At 40.9% G+C, this 13,433-nt stretch overlaps 1 protein-coding gene across 1 annotated transcript; it reads left to right on the forward strand.

Annotated features, from left to right (window-relative positions):
• Window positions 1-991: 991 nt before the first annotated feature.
• LOC135551718 (XK-related protein 8-like) lies at window positions 992-13,398 on the forward strand. Its single transcript, XM_064982916.1, has 3 exons — window positions 992-1,446; window positions 9,490-9,680; window positions 11,584-13,398. Exons 1-3 carry the CDS (start codon window positions 1,127-1,129, stop codon window positions 12,312-12,314), a joined length of 1,242 nt encoding a protein of 413 aa, XP_064838988.1. The 5' UTR covers window positions 992-1,126; the 3' UTR covers window positions 12,315-13,398.
• The last annotated feature ends 35 nt before the right edge of the window (window positions 13,399-13,433 follow it).

Consider the following 13,433-nt stretch of genomic DNA (forward strand, 5'->3'; position numbering starts at 1 on the left):
AATTCATGGTTCCTTCTATTGAGGCATGTTGTCCAGGTCCTGAGGCAGCAAAGCATCCCCAAACCATCACACTACCACCACCATGCTTCACCGTTGGTATAAGGTTCTTACTGTGGAATGCAGTGTTTGGTTTTAGCCAGGCATAGTGGGTCCCATTTCACGCCAAAAAAGTTACACTTTCGAATCATCTGTCCATAGAACATTCTTCCAAGAGTCTTGATGATCATCCAGGTGCTTCCAGGTGCTTTTTGGAAAACTTGAGTCAATTTTTTGGATGACATTTGTCCCATTAAAACCCAATTTGACTCCAATGCTTCCCAAAGTTGTATCACGTTGGCTGGATGTCCTTTGGATGTTGGACCATTCTTGATACACACGGGAAACTGTTGAGCGTGAAAAACCCAGCAGTGTTGCAGTTCGTGACACAAACCGGTGGGCCTGTCAACTACTACCCTACCCTGTTCAAAGGCACTTAAATCTGTTGTATTGTCTATTCACCCTCTGAATGGCACACATACACAATCCATGTCCACATTGTCTCAAGGCTTAACACATCTTCTTTAAACCGTCTCCTCCCCTTCATCTACACTGATTTAAGTGGATTTAACAAGTGACATCAATAAGGGATCATATCTTTCACATGATTTCACCTGGTCAGTTTATGTCATGGAAAGAGCAGGTGTTCTTAATGTTTTGTATACTCAGTTTAAAATGGTGTGTGTAGACATTGACAGTTTATGACTAGAAAAGGTGTGGACAGCAGTATAGAATCATGTAGAATGAGCCATGACTAGAATACAGTATAATGTATACTATACATACAAAGTGTGTAAAACAGTATGTTAAAATTATTTTACTATCTCATCATGTTGCCTACAACTTGAAATACTCTGTTATATGCAAAATGTCTCTTGTCCCTCCTCCCCCAAAAGCATTTGGGAGGCGGGAGGAATGAAAACCTGCTGTACTTCTGCCGTTTGCTTACTTTCAGTTTCACAGTACAAGGGTTCCTCCACAGTGAGGAGACGTCAAAGGTAATGCATTCTTCCTCTCTCGCTCTCTTTCATTGGGTTGAGAAGTGCTAGAGCCAACGCAAACGTGTGTATTTTCAGTTTACACAGCCACCATGGAGGAGGACGCGGGACAATCTATCCCATTCAAGTACCCCGCCTCTGACTTCTTGTTGACTGTCGGTGGTATGTTGTTTTTTCTCCTGGATGTGGTGCTAGACGTGTGGGCGGTGGTGACTTTCTATCAACAAGAGGCCTACGTGTTCATGGGACTGCTGGTGTTTCTACTACTAGGCTCCTCAGCCCTGGTCCAGGCTTTCAGCTGGCTGTGGTACCACTATGACAAGGACAGCACTGAGACCAGGACAGAAAGCCTCGTGAAGAGCCTTCACTCACTCAAGATCCTTCATGTGTTCCAGATGGGAGTCTACCTCAGGTTCAGTTAAACTTTTGTTGACTTAACTTGTTGAACTGGGAAAAGAAACAGCCACGGACTGTGTTGATATCCTAAGGAACTTGTATCACCAGTGGTGGAAAAGATACCCAATTGTCATACTTGAGTAAAAGTAAAGATTCCTTAATAGAAAATGACACAAGTAAAAGTGAAAGTCACCCAGTAAAATACTACTTGAGTAAAAGTATTTGTTTTTTTATAGATACTTAAGTATCAAAAGTAAATGTAATTGATCAAATATACTTAAATATCAACAGTAACAGTATAAGGGCCATTCACCATGAAATATAAGGATTAGAATCCTTCAGAAATCTTTTTTTAAGGTATTATTGTGTGACTTTATTTCCAATTTAGACAACAAAAAAAAATACATTTTCTCATCGGAAATTCATAATATGTTAGTTAAAATACACATTTTAGTTGTGTCCCCAGGATTTCAGTCAGTCCTGTTACCCTGAACGACCGCTAACTAGGCACATTAAACATGAAATACAAAATCGTCACATTTCACAACATACCTGCATGGAATGGATACAAACACAAGGCAAAAGTTAATGCTGCCGGCTGGACTCCATACAAGTATATTTGCCTGATAAAAAAAGACAGTGCAGAAAATAATTTAAACTCACGATGTCTACACCTGAAAGAAAGCCTCTCCCGCAACAAATCTAACCGTTGTTGGGCTAGTCTTGCAAAGTTGCACTCGAACGTTATCCCCATTCACATAAATGTATATCCCCATATCGATCAATGTGATACAATCCTTTTCCAAAGCGTGTTGTCTATATCTTAACATTAATAAATGTGAACTCATCGCTATCAAAGATTGTGTGACACCTTCATATTATGGTATTCCAGTAAAATAAGAACTTACATATTTAGGCATAACCATTAAAAGGATCAGAAGTCTAGAGGCTTACTAAATTTAAACCCTCTTATTAAAATACCCAAGAATAACCTAAATCAATGGCTACAGAGGGACTTATCTTTAAAAGGTAGAGTCCTAAAAACCAAGGCTGAAGGTATCTCTAGACTAATGTAACGGATGTGAAACGGCTGGCTTAGTTAGCAGTGGTACGCGCTAAATAGCGTTTCAATCGGTGACGTCACTTGCTCTGAGACCTTGAAGTAGTAGTTCCCCTTGCTCTGCAAGGGCCGTGGCTTTTGTGGAGCGATGGGGGACGATGCTTCGTGGGTGACTTGTTGATGTGTGCAGAGGGTCCCTGGTTCGCGCCCGGGTATGGGCGAGGGGACGGTTTAAAGTTATACTGTTACACTAACATATGGTGTTCTATCTTTATATCTTGACAGCAAGGAGCAAGGAGATAGACCAGATGCTTTTCAACTTTCTGTGGAGAAACCGTACCCATTTCATTAGGAAAACTTTTTTTTTTTTTTTTTACCCCATCCAACCCGGAATCCAGCCGCACCAATGTGTCGGAGGAAACACCGTGCACCTGGCAACCTTGGTTAGCGCGCACTGCGCCTGGCCCGCCACGGGAGTCGCTGGTGCACGATGAGCCAAGGATATCCCTACCGGCCAAACCCTCCCTAACCCGGACGACGCTAGGCCAATTGTGCGTCGCCCCACGGACCTCCCGGTCGCGGCCGGTTACGACAGAGCCTGGGCGCGAACCCAACCCTTAACCACTGCGCCACCCGGGATGCCCTGCAATTATAATATTGACAAAGTTCCAGTGACACTTTATTTGTTTCATCGTCAGCTTTTCTTGTCATGGTCCTTAATTTATAAGCATCATTTTTCTCCATACAGATATTAAAAATGGAATATTTTTTTTTTTTTTTAATTTTTTTATATATTTTTTAATTTTTACCTTTATTTAACCAGGCAAGTCAGTTAAGAACACATTCTTATTTTCAATGACGGCCTGGGAACAGTGGGTTAACTGCCTGTTCAGGGGCAGAACGACAGATTTGTACCTTGTCAGCTTGGGGGGGTTGAACTCACAACCTTCCGGTTACTAGTCCAACGCTCTAACCACTAGGCTACCCTAAAAAATAACTTCTTTGTTTTTAGAATATTGGTTCCGAAATAATATACTATTTTAAAAATGTATTTTACTAGGTAAGTTGACTGAGAACACGTTCTCATTTACAGCAACGACCTGGGCAATAGTTACAGGGAGAGGAGGGGGATGAATGAGCCAATTGCAATTGGGGATTATTAGGTGACCATGATGGTATGAAGAACAGCTTGGGAATCTAGCCAGGACACCGGGGTTAACACCCCTACTCTTACGATAAGTGCCATGGGATCTTTAATGACCTCAGAGAGTCAGGACACCCGTTTAACATCCCATCCAAGAGACAGCACCCTACACAGGGCAATGTCCCCAATCACTGCCCTGGGGCATTGGGATATTTTTCAGACCAGAAGGAAAGAGTGCTTCCTACTGGCCCTTCAACACCACTTCCAGTAGCATCTGGTCTCCCATCCAGAGACTGACCAGGACAAACCCTGCTTAGCTTCAGAAGCAAGCCAGCAGTGGGATGCAGGGTGGTATGCTGCTGGCATTGGTGAGCCATCTGATAAATGCAGAGGGTCTTTTACTCAGTTATAAGGAATTCTTATCAATTTACAAGGTCCTAAAGATTTTGCGTTTGTTTCAGATGCCATTCCGTCAGGTGTTGCTTTATTATTCAGGAACGTGTCAAGACCTGACCCCCAGCCTGTTGACTCATCAGTAGGAAAGATTTGTTTCTCTTTTGGTCCACTCAACAACAGAGCGATACAAACCTTGTTTCAGCAGGATGTTCTATCTATACCTTATGTCATGCCTTATTGGAATGGATTTATTGATAATATCTGTTGGAAAAAAGTTTGGATATTGCCACACACATACTTGTTAAGGGACTTGTTAACAAATTTAAGGAAGTTTCCTTTAAAATTATTCATAAATATTATCCTGCCAACCACTATATGAAGAAGTTTAAGGAAAACATCAACTCAAATTGCTCCTTTTGTAATGACCACCCAGAAACAGTTTTGCATCAGTTTTGCATCTTGCATCTTTGGCATTGTATGCATGTAAGAAAACTGTGGCAAGACATCAGTAGATTTATAATTGAACAAATTTATGAAGATTTTACACTATTGTGGAGAGATGTACTACTTGGATTCTTTACCTATGATAGAAATAAGCTGAAACATTTTTTTTATGTCATTCATTTCATTGTTCTTTTGACCAAATTTCATATTCACAAATGTACATTTACAATGGAAAAAAACACATGTTCTTACCTTACAAAAACTGTATTGAACTGCATTTTAAGACAATTAAATACGCTACTAACAAAAAAGCTGTTTAGAATTACAAGTGTGTGTATGTATGTCCCTTAAGATCCTTGTGTAATGTGATATTGTACCCCCCAGCCCGGCCCCCTATCCCCCCAGCCCAATTGTCCTTTGTATATTAGTTATATATACTTATATATACTTGTGTTCCCACATGTACTTCCTGTATTGATTTGTTAACAACAACAAAAAAAATCATGGCTCGCGTTGATGACATCACAGCATTAACAAAATGTAGAAAATAAATACAATAAAATAATTCACTCTTGAAAGTAATGTAATACATCTTTAAAATAACCTTAATAATAAATGAAAATAAATATGAGGGATTTTTGGTGAAATACATAAAGTATATTTGACACTTGTTACATGTATATACATTGATTAATTATAATACTATTCTCTTCATTTTAAGTTTTGCAGTTGGAATTACTGAAGGTGTTTTCAGTTTAACTTTTTGGCGTGACATGGGACCCACTATGCCTGGCTAAAACCAAACACTGCATTCCACAGTAAGAACCTTATACCAACGGTGAAGCATGGTGGTGGTAGTGTGATGGTTTGGAGATGCTTTGCTGCCTCAGGACCTGGACAACATGCCTCAATAGAAGGAACCATGAATTCTACTCTGTATCAGAGAATTCTACAGGAGAATGTCAGGTCATCAGTCAGGGAGAGGAAGCTGAAACGCAGCTGGGTCACGCAGCAAGACAATGATCCAAAACACACAATCAAGTCTACATGAAAATGGTTAAAAAGCAACACATTTGAAGTTTTGTAATGGCCTAGTCAAAATCCAGACCTAATCCCAATTGAGATGTTGTGGCAGGACTTGAAACGAGCAGTTCATGCTTGAAAACCCATAAATGTCACTGAGTTAAAGCAGTTCTGCATGGAAGAGGGGACTAAAATTCCCCCACAGCATGAGAGACTGATCAACAACTACAGGAAGCATTTCGTTGGAGGTATTGCAGCTAAAGGTGGCACAACCAGTTACTGAGTATAAGGGGGCAATTACATTTCACACAGGGGCATTGTGGGTGTTGCATAACTTAGTTTATGAAATAAAGGAAATAAGTATGTCATTGTTGTGTTATTTGTTAATTCAGGTTCCCCTTTTCAATTAAAAGGTTTTGGTTGAAGATCTGATAACAGTACAAATCACAAATATGCAAAACTCGAGAAAATGACAGTACCAGTCAAGTTTGAACACACCTCCTCATTCCAGGGTTTTTCTTTATTTGTACAATTGTCTACATTGTAGAATAATAGTGAAGACATCAAAACTATGAAATAACACATGGAATCATGTAGTAACCAAAACAGTGTTAAACAAAATCTTCAAAGTAGCCACACTTTACCTTGATGACAGCTTTGCATACTCTTGACATTCTCTCAACCAGCTTCATGAGGTAGTCACCTGGAATGCATTTCAATTAACAGGTGTGCCTTGTTAAAGTTCATTTGTGGAATTTCTTTCCTTAATGCATTTGAGCCTTATTTGGTAAATCCCATGTCCATATTATGGCAAGAACAGATCAAATAAGCAAAGAAAAATGGCAGTCCATCATTACTTTAAGACCTGAAGGTCAGTCAATCTGGAACATTTCAAGAACTTTGAACATTTCTTTTAAGTGCAGTTGCAAAAATCATCAATCGCTATGATGAAACTGGCTCTCATGAGGAACGCCATAGGAAAGGAAGACCCAGAGTTACCTCTGCTGCAGAGGATACGTTCATTAGAGTTACCAGCCTCAGAAATTGCAGCCCAAATAAATGCTTCATAGAGTTCAAGTAACAGACACATCTCAACATCAACTGTTCAGTAGAGACTGTGAATCAGGCCTCCATGGTTGAATTGCTGCTAAGAAACCACTACTAAAGGACACCAATAAGAAGAAGAGACTTGCTTGGGCCAAGAAACATGAGCAATGAACATTAGACCGGTGGAAATCTGTCCTTTGGTCTGATGAGTCCAAATGTGAGATTTTTGGTTCCAACCTCCGTATCATTGTGAGACGCAGAGTAGGTGAACATCTTATCGTCGTATCTTTGTGAGACACTGGTGACACTGTCTGTGATTTTCTTTAGAATTAAAGGCACACTTAACCAGCATGGCTACCACAGAATTCTGCAGCGATACAATATCCCATCTGGTTTGCACTTAGTGGGACTATTATTTGCTTTTCAACCGGATAATGACCCAAAACACACCTCCAGGCTGTGTAAGGGCTATTTGACGGGGAGTGATGGAATTCTGCATCAGATGACCTGGCCTCCACAATCACCCACTCTCAACCCAATTGAGATGGTTTGGGATGAGTTGGACCGCAGCCAACAAGTGCTCAGCATATGTGGGAACTCCTTCAAGACTGTTGGAAAAGCATTCCTCATGACGATGGTTGAGAGAATTCCAAGTGTGCAAAGATGTCATCAAGGCAAAGGGTGGCTGAAGAATCTAAAATATATTTGGATTTGTTTAAAAAAAAAATGGTTACTACATGATTCGATATGTGTTACTTCATAGTTTTGATGTCTTCACTACTATGTAGAAAATAGTAAAAATAAAGAAAAACCCTTGAATGAGTAGGTGCATCCAAACTTTTGACTGGTACTGTATGTGTACATTTATTTTGCCAAGCTGCACATGCAACGCGAGCGGTGTGATCAGAAGTAAAATAACAACCCAATGTTTATATCCCAGGACAAATTAGCTAGCAACAGTAAGCTCGATAGCTAATTTGCCATAAATGTTTAATGCTTTTTGACCTGTCCCCAAATTAATATAGTTGGTTCAGAGTTGGATTTGATATTTCATCATGCGTGTTCTGATCATGTCAGGTGTGGGTGGACAAAATCAGCAAGCGCGCGAGTGGTCTGGTCAGCATGTTAGGCACTGCATCGCAGTGCAAGAGGTGTCACTACAGATCCGGGTTGTGTCACAGCCGGCCTCGACCGGGAGACCCATGAGGCGGCGCATTATTGGCCCAGCGTCGTCCTGGTTAGGGGAGGGTTTGGGATGGCCTTGTCCCATCGCGCTGTGGCGGGCCTGGCGCAATGCACGCTGACACGGTCGCCAGTTGGACGGTGTTTCTTCCGACCCATTGGTGCGGCTGGCTTCCGGGTTATGCGGTCAGTGTGTCAAGAAGCAGTGCAGCTTGGCAGGGTCGTGTTTTGGAGGACGCATGGCTCTCGAGCTTTGCCTCTCCTGAGTCCGTACGGGAGTTGCAGCGATGGGACAAGACTGTAACTACCAATTGGATATCACGAAAAAGGGATAAAAAATAAATAATTTACAATTTAAGCATTTGTGTTTATTGAATCTGCTAGATCAGAGGCTGTAGGGATGACCAGGGATGGGAAAGGGGGATACCTAGTCAGTTGTTCAACTGAAATGTGTCTTCCGCATTTAACCCAACCCCTCTGAATCAGGGAGGTGCGGGTGGCTGCCTTAATCGACACCACGTCTTCGGCTGCTCAGGGGCAGAATGACCGATTTTTACCTTGTCAGCTCGGGGATTCGATCCAGCAAACCTCCGGTTACTGGCCCAACGCACTAACCACTAGATAAGTGCGTGAATATGACCACTTTTCTGTCTTGCTAACAAGTAGTTTTGGGTGTCAGGGAAAATGGATGGAGTATAAAAGTACATGATTTACTTTAGGAATGTAGCGGAGTGAAAGTTGTCAAAAAATAGTGAAGTACAGTACTTAAGTAGTACTTTAAAGTATTTTTACTTAAGTACTTTGCACCACTGATTTTCACAATCCTTGTGAGCTTTTAAGTCTGACAAGCAAGGCTCCTTTAAGAATTTGGTTGCTTATGGGATTTCCTTTCTGCCGTCTGCTCCCCTGATCGCGTCGCAGTTGAAATAAATATTTAAGCAAATAGCATTTCAAACTGCCACATGTTTAAGAGGATACAGCAACATTGTCGTAGTGAGTAGTACATGAGTAGTACATGAGTACTTGTCGGAGTAGTAGATTCTTGGTGTAGAACATTGCAGTAGTGGAAAAAGTATCCAATTGTCATACTTGAGTAAAAGTAAAGATACCTTAATAGAAAATGACTCAAGTAAAAGTCACCCAGTAAAATTTTACCTAAGTATATTTTAAACCAAATATTTTTACTCAAGTATCAAAAGTCAAAGCGTAAATAATATTATATTAAGCTAACCTGACGGCACCATTTAAAAAAATAAATATATATATACATTTATTTTAGTTTAAATTACGGATAGCCAGGGGCATGCTCCAACACTCAGGCATCATTTACAAACGAAGCATGTGTTGTTTAGTGAGTCCGCCAGATCAGAGGCAGTAGGGATGACCAGGGATGTTCTGCTGATTAGTGTGTGAACTGGACCATTTTCCTGCCCTACTAAGCATTCAAAATGTAACCAGTACTTTTGGGTGTCAAGGAAAATGTGTGGAGTAAAAAGTATTTTTATTTTCTTTAGTAATGTAGTGAAGTAAAAGTAGTCCAAAATATAAATAGTAAACTACAGATACCCAAAAACACTACTTAAGTAGTACTTTTACTTAGGGACTTTACACCACGGGAACATTGTCAGAGTTGCATGTTCTTGGAGTAGTACATTCTCTGAAAGTTTCCCCTCCCGCCTCAAGGCAGAAAACACCATTGTAACAAACTCCTTTTTATAGAATAAAAATTTAAATAATAACTATGTATGTGGCTGTCATTTTAGATATGCTGGTCTTGTGAGGATCTCGATATGTGGCTTCTGCTGTAGAAAGCGTTACATGGAGGGCAACGCAGTGTATCTGACCCATGATCTTAGCCTGCTGCGCCTCATCGAGACCTTCTCTGAGAGCGCACCCCAGCTTGTCCTCATGATTACCATCATCATCCAGAGGGGAGAGGTGGAGCCCATTACAAGTACGTAAAAGCAAACACAGAATTACTTAGAACACAAAGACCTAGAGGTACAGTTGAAGTTGGAAATTTACATACACTTATGTTGGAGTCATTAAAACTTGTTTTTCAACCACTCCACAAATGTCTTGTTAACAAACTATAGTTTTGGCAAGTCGGTTAGGACATCTACCTGTGCATGCCACAAGTAATCTTTACAACCATCGTTTACAGACCGATTATTTCACTTATAATTCACTGTATCACAATTCCAGTGGGTCAGAAGTTTACATACACTATGTTGACTGTGTCTTTAAACAGCTTGGAAAACTCCAGAAAATTATGTCATGGCTTTAGAAGCTTCTGATAGGCTAATTGACATAATTTGAGTCAATTGGGGGTGTACCTGTGGATGTATTTCAAGGCCTACCTTCAAATTCAGTGCCTCTTTGCTTGACATCATGTGAAAATCAAAAGAAATCAGCCAAGACCTCAGAAAAAAAACATTGTAGACCTCCACAAGTCTGGTTCATCCTTGCGAGCAATTTCTAAACGCCTGAAGGTACCACGTTCATCTGTACAAACAATAGTACGCAAGTATAAACACCATGGGACCACTCAGTCGTCATACTGCTCAGGAACGAGACGCGTTCTGTCTCTTAGAGATGAACGTACTTTGGTGCGAAAAGTGCAAATCAATCCCAGAACAGCAGCAAAGGACCTTGTGAAGATGCTGGAGGAAACAGGTACAAAAGTATCTATATCCACAGTAAAACGAGTCCTATATCGACATAACCTGAAAGGCCGCTCAGCAAGGAAGAAGCCACTGCTCCAAAACCACCATAAAAAAGCCAGACTACAGTTTGCAACTCCACATGGGGACAAAGATCATACTTTTTGGAGAAATGTCCTCTGGTCTGATGAAACAAAAATAGAACTGTTTGGCCATAATGACCATCGTTATGTTTGGAGGAAAAAGGGGAGGCTTGCAAGCCGAAGAACACCATCCCAACCGTGAAACATGGGGGTGGTAGCATCATGTTGTGGGGGTGCTTTGCTGCAGGAGGGACTGGTGCATTTCACAAAATAGATGGCATTATGAGGAATTAAAATTTTGTGGATATATTGAAGCAACATCTCAAGACAACAGTCAGGACGTTAGAGCTTAGTCGCAAATGGATCTTCCAAATGGACAATGACCCCAAGCACACTTCCAAAGTTGTGACAAAATGGCTTAGGGACAATAAAGTCAAGGTATTGGAGTGGCCATCACAAAGCCCTGACCTCAATCCCATATAAAATGTGTGGGCAGAACTGAAAAAGCGTGTGCGAGCAAGGAGGCCTTACAAACCTGACACAGTTACACCAGCTCTGTCAGGAGGAATGGGCCAAAATTCACCCAACTTATTGTGGGAAGCTTGTGGAAGGCTACCCAAAAACGTTTGACCCAAGTTAAACAATTTAAAGACACTCAGTATTTGGTAGCATTGCATGTTAACTTCTGACCCACTGGGAATGTGATGAAAGAATAAAAGCTGAAATAAATCACTCTTTACTATTATTCTGACATTTCACATTCTTAAAATAAAGTTTGTGCTCTTAACTGACATGACAGGGAATTTTTACTAGGATTAATTGTCAGGAATTGTGAAACGGAGTTTAAATGTTTTTGGCTACGGTGTATGTAAACTTCTGACTTCAACTGGATATCTGGATATAAGTTATATAGCTTGTAACTATGCCCCAGAATTTAATGGTCTGTCCCTACTCTTAATTTAAGAGGTGACTGACTCCAGACCTGATGATACATTTTTTACAATTCCTTTCATTGACAGTTAACTTGATTGTCTGTTATTTAACCTCCCAAGTTCATTGACAGTTTTACCTGATATAATATCATGAATTAGTTTTCGTTTTTCTCCCTCAGTCTTGAAGGCACTTGGTTCAGTGTCTGCCATCGCCGTCAGCGTGACCATGTATCACCGCTCCCTGCGTTCCTTCCTCCCAGACAAGGCCAAGCAGGGCTGGGGCTCCTCAGTGGTCTACTTCCTGTGGAACCTGCTCCTGATTGGTCCACGTGTGGCAGCAGTCGCCCTCTTCTCTTCGGTCTTCCCCTGCTTCATCGCTGCCCACTTCCTGTCTTCTTGGATGGTTCTATTTTTTGTCGCCTGGCGACTGAAGACAAACTTCATGGACAGCGGCGGCGGAGAATGGCTCTACCGGGCCACCGTAGGCCTCATCTGGTACTTTAGCTGGTTCAGCATAGTGGAGGGGCACACCAGGCAGCGGAGCACCATCTACCACACCTGGATATTGGTGGATATTGGGATGCTTTGTGGTTTTTGGGTGTGGCAGATGATGAAGAACCCTCCATATTTTGAACTGCCACTAGATCACTATGTCATCTTTGTCATTATGATCTCACTCTACATAGCTGGACTCTGTCTCAAGGTGACATACTACAAGTTCTGTCACCCAAAGATTACAAAGCAGGGAGAAGTTGAGTGTCACCTCGAGCTGATGTCGGAGTCGGTGGGGGTCCCCCCAAATGGGGAAGATGTGGTTGACTTTAGGTTTATGGGTCATGCAGAGCGTCCAGAACCGTCCGTCAGGGTAAATAAAAGGATGAGGAATTTAGCTGGTAATTTTTACTCTTAATCCAGATTATCAGATGTCTCCTACACATTGAGAAGACTGTATGGGCTTGTTCAACATTGCAGCCGATAACCCAGCCAGGCAACTGCCAATGAGTTTTACACCCCTGCCCTACTTAAATGAACCATCTCTACAGCTTGAAACACAAAGAAATGTTGACGCTTTCATTAAAATGACTGGAATGATTTGTTCTATGAAGACGAGGATGGCGATACGAGACAGTTCTCTTTGGCACTGTGCATTTCTAATATGAAGGTAAACATTACAGTAATGTTTATCGTGGTCATGAACTTGTCTTATTAATGGGACCTCGTGAGTACAGCTAATCAGGGTTACTTATTGACTGTGGTGGAACAAAATACTAAATTGACATACTTTAGTAAACGTAAAGATACCTTAATAGAAAATGACTCAAGTAAAAGTGAGTCACCCAGTAAAATACTACTTCAGTAACTCTAGAACTATTTGGTTAGAAATATACCTAAGTGTCCAAAGTAAATGGAATTGCTAAAATTAAATTAAATGTCAAAAGTATAAATAATTTCAAATTCATTATTAAGCAAACCAAACAATGTTTGTATTTATTTATTTATAGCTAGCCAATTTATTTATGGCACACCAACATTGTAGGGAGTCCGCCAGATCAGGTAGTAGGGATGACCAGGGATGTTCTCTTGACAAGTGTGTGAATTGGACCATTTTCCTGTCAAATGTAACGAGTACTTTTGGGTGTTAGGGAAAACGTATGGAATAAAAATAGGCTAAAAGATACCACAAAAAAAAACAACTTAAGTAGAAGTAAAAAAAACGACTTAAAGTAGTTTTACTTAAGTACTTTACACCACTGCTTCCTGAAATGTTAGCAGGGCGTGGATTCTGTCAGGACTAGATAGTAAAAACCTTGAGGGGATGTGAGAATGTACATTTTAACAGTGCAGTTGGGGTGGCCAGTTCTGAGTGAATGTGCCAATGTCCTCCGTCTTTCGTGTGCAGTACTGTCTGGTTTCATGTGTGTGAATGTGATCCTTTTTGTACAGTGATGCCAAAGGCAAAAAATAAATAAATAAATAAAAATGTTCATACAGGTGATGGCGAGGTTCTGAAGCACTTTGAGGTGATGTA

The sequence above is a fragment of the Oncorhynchus masou genome, chromosome 13 (genome assembly GCF_036934945.1).
Source record: "Oncorhynchus masou masou isolate Uvic2021 chromosome 13, UVic_Omas_1.1, whole genome shotgun sequence".
Taxonomy (NCBI): domain Eukaryota; kingdom Metazoa; phylum Chordata; class Actinopteri; order Salmoniformes; family Salmonidae; genus Oncorhynchus; species Oncorhynchus masou.